Source organism: Motacilla alba, chromosome 3 (assembly GCF_015832195.1).
Source record: "Motacilla alba alba isolate MOTALB_02 chromosome 3, Motacilla_alba_V1.0_pri, whole genome shotgun sequence".
Classification (NCBI taxonomy): Eukaryota; Metazoa; Chordata; class Aves; order Passeriformes; family Motacillidae; genus Motacilla; species Motacilla alba.
Genome location: NC_052018.1, coordinates 84,558,558 through 84,566,603, shown reverse-complemented (window position 1 = coordinate 84,566,603; position 8,046 = coordinate 84,558,558). Strand labels below are relative to the sequence as shown.

At 44.0% G+C, this 8,046-nt stretch overlaps 1 protein-coding gene across 5 annotated transcripts in view; it reads right to left on the bottom strand.

The window, feature by feature from the left end:
• Nucleotides 1-287: 287 nt before the first annotated feature.
• The window catches only part of DAAM2 (dishevelled associated activator of morphogenesis 2), a 199,500-nt gene continuing 191,741 nt past the window's right edge, over nucleotides 288-8,046 (bottom strand). For 3 of the 5 annotated variants that reach the window (XM_038132377.1, XM_038132378.1, XM_038132379.1), the window contains 2 exons: nucleotides 7,791-7,961; nucleotides 288-6,440 (listed from right to left, as the gene is read on the bottom strand). In XM_038132377.1, coding sequence (XP_037988305.1) covers nucleotides 6,225-6,440; nucleotides 7,791-7,961 — 387 coding nt within the window. In that variant the 3' untranslated portion in view covers nucleotides 288-6,224. The remainder of the gene's footprint in view (nucleotides 6,441-7,790; nucleotides 7,962-8,046) is intronic. The other 2 variants (XM_038132375.1, XM_038132380.1) reach the window with 1 other exon arrangement.

Genomic DNA, 8,046 nt, shown 5'->3' with positions numbered 1-8,046 from the left:
GTTCTGAAAGAGGAACACGTGAGAGCTTTTTAAGGCGACCTTTGGATATGGTACCTGCTGGCTCTGTAATCAGCTCTTCACCATTGCACATCATGGGGAGAATGTGCTTGTGTTCCACAGGGTGTTACTTGTGCCTCCAGAACACCCTGTGGAGTTTCTCACCAGCTCTGCAGTGACAGTATCACCTAAAGAGCTGCACACTCTTGACCAAAATCCCAGAGTGTAACAAAACACTGCACCCAGACCCTGACTCACCTATCAGACTTTGCAGCAAAATGCACAGAAAAGGAAACTGTCAAGAAATGTACAGAGACGCAGTGGGGGCAATATATCTTTAATTTTTTTTTGCTTTTGTTTTTTAGTATTACAGTATATTCTTATAAAAAGATACAGATAAAAAGGACACTACAGGATTTGTACATTTAATTCACCTATAGTCTTAAACTGACTAAGAAATGAGGATAGGCCAAGGCATTACAGCAGCACACAATCTCCCACTTCAGTAAGCAGCACTGTACTTTCTAGCTTGGCAGGGCCACCTCTCAAAGTGACCTGTGAGTTTCAAGCTGAGCAGGCTTGCAGGGGAGCAGAACGGCTGCAGGTGGGGATGAATTGGAAGGGAAGCATTGAGCACACAGTGGCTCAGGTACTGAACGTTCCCTCACAATTCTAAAATCTGCAAAGAGTGTTAAAGAGCCTGTTTGAAGGCAAGCAGGAAGGGGGCAAATGGCTTGTCAGAGAGGCTTTTCTAGATCACTTGGCTCAGAGCTCCTAGTGGGGGAGGCTGAAAGAACCATGCCCTACATGAGCTGTGGTAGAACATCTTACTTTCTTACAAAACTGTCTAAAGGAGAGTTTTAGTCCAGATCCTACTTTTAATTATGCTGATGTAAAACCAGAGCAACATGAACCAGTTACTGTGGATCAATTCTACATTACTACCCATAACAGAAGACTCCGGTTTGGAACCATCCAGACTCTTTCATTAAATGAGTTTCCAAAACACTACACTAGACTGGCATCCTTCTCAGCAGGCACAGTGAGCAAATCTGGCCAGCTTCAGAGACTACTGGTCATCAGAACTACTATTTAGATTAGTAGATAGCTTTTTTAATGCATTATGTAAATAAATATATAAATTCTATATTTTCATTTGGCCAAATTGTGTTATCCAGGTTGGCCCCTTCTACCTTTATAAGAGAAACAAGGGTGGCCAACAGACTACCTCTTTGCATGGCAGGCAATCAGAAATCTCCTGTGTCAAGCACAGAAGCCAAGGAGCCATGACCAAACACCTTCTGATTGCCAGAGACTCCATGGGTTACAAACCAATCAGTAGAAAGATTTTGCTTACCTGAGGTAACCTGGGCAGGTGGGCTGGAGGAGGAAAGAGGTAAAGTAGATGAAATCATTCTTTGGCCATAAAGATGGGGAGTAATATTAGCTCTGAGGAAGGAGAACTGTCCCAGTTTTTCCCACTAGTGTGTTAAATCTGGTGAGAAGTTGCAGGGCATGAACCACTTTTGGCCATCTAGCCAAGCTTCTCTGGAATTATGGAGCAAATTTGTGTGGAAGGGTGAAGTCTAGGCATGCAACTCTGCACCTTAACTCTTTTCAATCTTCTCACCATGACACATGATATAAAAACAAACATCTTTTGTAGAAAGTGTTCTAAAACAACCAGCCTCCATCAGATCACCACAAGTTTTAAAAATGAGAGCTTTCCCAGAACCAGGATCACCAGGGGCAGGATAACTATGACAAAAGCCAAAAGGTTTTTTTTCCTCCCTCCCTTCCCACACCAAGACTGCTCACCTGCATCCCCTGGCCTGGCTCAGCTGGCACAGGAGCCAAGCCAGCTCTCCAGCTGGTGTAATGCCCTGGCACAGTCTCAATAGTCTTTGCTGTAATGCAGTGTATACATACATACAAACATAGCAAACTAAAATAAGGCAAAATAAATAGAGGTGTCAGATTTACAAGTTCCCCTTAGAGATTCCTAAAAAATTTTTTTTTAAAAATCATTTAACCCCCCAAACAAACAGACAAACAAAACCCAAAACAACCAACCTAGAAACAAAACTGCATATATCATGTACATCATCTACTGTACAACAGATCTCATTTTCCCTCATGGAAACTCCTGACACAAGCTTATCCCGTGCAACCCAGCTCAAAGTGTGATCTTTCCTAAAGAAAAGGAAAGATTCAGCCAGTGGGGCTGATCATTATGGAAACACCTGCCTCAGTCTCCCACCAGGATCTTTGCAATTCCTTTCCCTTCCTCAGACATTGTGAACACATTACAGAAATGCTTCTGAAGGACATCCAGGTTTTTTCCCTAGTGAGGAAGTCTCTTGGCCCTGAACACTAGTCCTACTTCTGCTCTCATAGGGAACTGGTGCCTGGACAATGGCTGTGCTACAGAGCATGGAAGGGTCTTGCCCCTTGAAGTCACTTTACCTTGTAGCATTTCTAGAGACACAATAGACTTGAGAAGAGTGACTCAGTTCAAAGCAAGTGGAAGGGGGAGGGAGTCTTCTTCAGTCTTTTCTGGGCTCATCCTCATGCAACAGTGCAGAGACACAGAGGTGAGTGAGCACTAGACCTCTAGGGACAAATTCTAGACAGTTAGGAAGTACGTCTTCTAGGTGTGAGGAACTTCATCAAAAAGTCAGCAATTACTGTATTTCTGCAGGAAGCAGAACAAGCCCTCAATGCCTTTTTTTCTCACATCTCCTTCTTCTCCACTTATTTCCAACCACAGAATGACTCCTCTTGAAATGCTGGTTCTATGCACAGGTGCAAGGACAACAGCAGACCCTAGCTTTTCTCCAGCTTCTCCAGTGATGTTAGACCTCAGTCTGCTTCCTAAACCTACTCAGGAATAAGATTTTCCTTTCTACTTCAGCACCTGGCAACTCAACGACAACTGCTGAAGAAGAGAGCATTATATGCACTATAGTACCCAAGAGATGAGAAACATGGAAAAACTTGGCTTCAGCAAGAATCTGATGCCAGGCCCTACAGCAGAGACATTTTTTCCTTATCTTCTGTGTGGGTAACCTCATCTCATACAATACATAATTTAATGGACCTCTCTACTTGTCACCACTTGTATGAAAACACTGCTTGCCTCAGTGTGAAACTGAGCTTTTCTAAAACCTTCTCTATGAACTTTCACCATGGAGTCAAGAGCCTGGGAGACTGTCCAGCACACTGAACGAAGCTTTTGGCCACCATCGCTGATTCAAAACGGGGAGCCTGGGGCACTGGCATGCTGAGAAAGTTGAGCTGCATTGAATCAGGGCACGACTCTAAGCATTCTGTCCATCCCCTTAAGGATCAGCTGATTTACAGGAGTTGCACAATCTCTCATTATTAATGTATGAGTTAAAGAGGTGGCAAAACTATAGCAGCTTTCTTTGACTCCCAGTGTGGCTGGAGTGTTGTTGCGTACCATCATGCAGGACCTCTTTAAAAAATCAGGGCTGAACTGTGTACACAAAGGGACAGAGGATTTATCACTCTCTCTGCTTTTGCTACATTTGTGCCTGGCAAAGTGACTTCAGTTTCAGAAAGCACAGCACAAACCTGGTTTGACAAATACTGGGGCAGGGGGAATGCTGTATTTATATTCAAAGGGTTTGCCCTGAGGTGTTTCTTCTCTGGCAGCTGCCATGCTGACAGTCTGCCTTATCAAACAAGTACCTGGGGAGCAAGCAAGCAGCTGTACTTGCACATTATCTTGCACTAGGACTGACCTTGGCACTACACATGAAGTTCTGGGTGAGTCCTAAACCCAGGGAGAACGAAGAGGGAGGGAAAAAACCCTACAATGTTCGAATGCCTAAAAGCATAATCTTTGGAATTCAGGGATTATTCAAATCTAAACTCAACTGTATACCAATTTGGCACATATTACCACCTCTCATATGGCTTACATGGCATAGGTTACATGGCATGCTTTAAAACAAGACAAACAAAAGGGCTGGGATATATAGCAAGTCTACTTCAGGGAGCAGCAAGGAGCTTGTTAATATAATTTACAAGAGACATTTCTAAAAATCCATTTGTAATTTAAAATAAAAATGCTTAAAAAAGTGAGATTTTTTTCTTAAACTTTCAAAAACCTTTATGAAATAGTCTTTCTTCTACAAGGTGCTTGTGTCCACTGCAATAGGCATTGCTGTTAATAGCTAATCCCAGAAGGGGAGTGGGATAGTAAGGGAGGAGAATGCACCCAGCTCTTGTAAGATACCAGCTCTTTACGATGAGTATTATACAGAGGCGCGGCAGTCTGGAATGTCCTAAATAGGGAAATTCTGGGGTGAGAGACTCAAAATCCAGTAAACAATGAAACATCAGAGTTTAATAATTCTGACTTTTTTTTTGCTTCTCTTCTCTCAATTCTCTTTTTTGCTTTTAATAGTTTACATAATTATTTAACTCTCAAAGTGTTCAGAAAACCACCACAGTTTGCATCTCCAACATTGTAGTGTTAATACTGATCAGGCAGCGTGCATTGCAGAGGAAGTTCTGTTCTGCAGACTCAGTGCAGAGCCTGAGGTTAAGTGACATTCAGAGAAAAATCAAACCAAATGATTAAACTTCCCTGGGATTCCTTGACATTTTGTGCATCGACTAATGCAGCAATTTGTAGATGGTGGGTCCCTCTTCTCAAATGTTCTCTCTTTTCTTTCTGTTTAGGAGGAAGAGTCCATCACCATTCTTTCTTTTCCTCTTTTCCTTCTCCAGGGAAGATAATAAAAAAAGAGGACAATTTTGAAAAAAAAAAGGTAAAAAAAAAGGCCATGACAGCCCACACAATCCAATCCCTTTCCTAGAACCATGAAGACACACAAAATTCAAGCCTCTTCTTGGGTTCTTTGCTTTCTCTGCTTATATATTTAATTCATGTAACTTAACTACAAATTTATTTGTTTCTTCTGAATTAACTCAACTCCAAAGCCTGCTTGGCTTACACAATTCTGTGTCCTCCTTGAAAAACTCTCAGTTTTAATTATGGATCTCTCCCTTGGTTCATCCCAAGTGATTTCTTCAAAATGAAAAAGTCAGTGCGCTCCAAGGCTCTCCTTTGACACCATTCATACCTTTCTGAGTGACATGGTTCCTCTCAGCAGGAGTGGGGTGTGTGCAGTGGAAGTCAGGCTGTTAGACAGAAAGACCAGTCCATGCCAACGGCAATCACAGCTAGCATCAAGTGGAAAAGAAATCTCACTTCTGGCAGGCAGTGAACCTGTTCACTGTTTGCTACTGGAGACCTGTGGTTGATACTAGGGAGCTCCCAATTTCCCATCTTGCACAAAAAGATAAGAAATTTTCCACCGATTCTCTGCCAGCCTGCAGCAATGACAACAGACTTTACAGTCATCTACTTGTAATCCCAACCTGGCAGTGGCTTAGTTTTCTAAAGGAAACCCAGAGTTTCTTTCCAAGAAGATTCATTTCATAGCCTTGAGACTCAACCACCAAGAAATTCCAGAAAACTCCTCCTAGCATAGCAGAATCCAAAAGAATTTTGCAAATTATTGTATGTTGATCCTGATTCTTGATTTTCATTTTGTTACAGAAACTGAAGACTTCTTTCTAAGCTTCACTTGCTTTGGACAGTGTAGGCCACACAAAAATACTATACAGGACATGAGCTTAAATGTATTTTTTAGGTGCTAATCAATGGTTTATGAAATCCAATTCTAGAAGGGAATTGGAAACTTGAGAACCACATCCCAACAAACCCCTGAAGGCCAGTCTAGATCCTGAAGAAGTGATAGTTGTTTACAGAGTTGGTCTGAAATTAGTCTTCCTTGTTATCAGCAAGATGAAGATCATGACTAATTTTTACTTTGGCACACAGAAAATTATCTTGTTCCAGCTGTGAGGCTGTCTGCAAGGCCCAAGTACTTTCTGTCATCACCATGAGGCCTTTGATGACACAACAAACTCCCAGAAGCAAATCTGTCAGCTCTGCATGGCCCAGTCGCAGGCCCTGCTGGATCCACAGAGGCACTTTCATAATGGTTCAAATTAGGAGCACAGAAGAAGAGTGAGAGGAAAGCTGATCATGGAAAGGTAACGTCTCTAGCTACAGACCAAAGCCTTTGGGGCAGCTGTCAGCCAGGCGCCATCACACACATTCATCTTCCTTGTTTTGCACTTTTTCAACACCTTCTTTTGGTTGATTATTTCTCTTCCTCTTGTAGTTAATAATTCAGCTTTGTCACCACCCGCTCACGGCTTGTCTCTAAGCCTTGGTTCCCCGAACGCTTGCGGTTACGCTTGAGCTTGGATAAGTCTTTGTCAAAGACTTCACCCGACCTTAATGCTGACACCAGGTCATCAAACTCCCCACTCTCTTCAGATATGCTTCCAGCTTTTGCTTTCTTTTGTCGCCTCTCTTTCTCCCTCTGTTCTTTTAGCTGTGGAGAAGGTCACAGAGTTTTAGGATTAGCTAACCAAGATGCCAGATCACTGCCAAGAAGTAGCTAAAATGCATCAGCACAGATTAGGGAAAAAAAAAGAGTAGGAGCTTATCCACAAGGCCATCACCTGTGCCAAGAGCAACAAGAGGCCAATGCTGGGCTTCTCTTCTACACAGGCAAGAAGAAAGCAGCAGAAATGAGGAATGAATAGCAGCACACGTCTGCCTCACAAAGCACAATCGGCCTGCAGCAAGAGGACACAGGGGATCTCTCCATGCTGCTGCTGTTTTGCACTAGTTTTACAGCAGGATAGTGCCAGCTCAGCTCTCTCTTTCCACTGCTCAGCTCCAGAATCAGTAGAACTGGCAAAGGATGGTGGTGGCTATTAGGAAGCAGGTTGCTCACTCTGCAAATGCTAGCCTCACATTGCAGGAAGACTCTTTCCATAAGGCCTCTCTCATGGCATATTCGGCCTACAAAACCATCCTACAGTGCTTTAACAGTGGGCCCTGAACTTTCCAGGCTGGCTGAGAGGAAACTTGAGCCTATGTCCTGGCATTTTATCCCTGTGTCTAACAGTAAGGCTGCTGGACTCACAGTGTTTTACCTCTCTTCTCTTCTGAAAGGCAAAAACCACTGCTTTTGGCTCAGCAAACATTTAAATCAGCAACTCCCCGCAGCGTGGCCTGGGGCCATGGCAGCAGCAAGGGCTAAGGCGTCAGCAGGGGGAAGGAGGCAGGGGACTGTGAGTTCTCAGGCAGCACAGAGGCTGAGGTTAGAGGGGGAGGCTGGTTCACACGAACCCCTGGGGACACACACATCTGTCTCCCAGCAGCAAAACCTACAGAAAGCTCTCCTGCCACATCAAGGCCAGACACGGCCGCAGTAATGACGGCATTAAGGCTGGCCAGAGACAAATACTGCTGGTGTGGGCTGCAGCAGGTGCCAGGGCATTTGCTGTGTCACTGTGCACTGTCAGATGACAGGCACACAGCAGATGATGATGGAGTCTGACTGGAAGCTGACCAGTTTGGCAGGACTGAAGGAAATCTGGCTTCTTTGCTTGCTGCCCAAAAGCAGGACAGTCTGGCATGGGGTAGTGGCAACCCCATCCTGCAATGTCCCAGGTCAAAAATGCCTGGACTAGATTTGGTATCTGAATCCAAAAGACGGTAATTTGGGAGTCAGACAGACAGCAGGGAAAATGTCACATGTGAGAACAGAATGATGCCAAAGAGAGGTGTCAGGGAGAAGAACATAGAACAGTGACAGGATTGAGCATTGGAATTTCTCTCAAGGCATAAAAAGGTGATGGAAGGAAACATCTTCCTGTGCCCAGATCCTCACCATGGCCTCCATGCGTGCCCTGCGCTCCTCCTCTTCCTTTTTCTTCCTCATATTCTCCAGATCTTGCTTGGCCTCTGCAAATGACTGTAAGAAAGTGTCGAAGATGCCAAAAAACTCATCTGGCTGCATCTTGCCCTCAGTCTCTCCAAAATGCTTCAGTGCCTTGGCATACTGTCAAGGGGGCAGAAAACACAAGAGGCATAATTAGGTGGGCAGTTTGGTGAAGACAGCAAGGATAGCTTATGAGTAACCACAC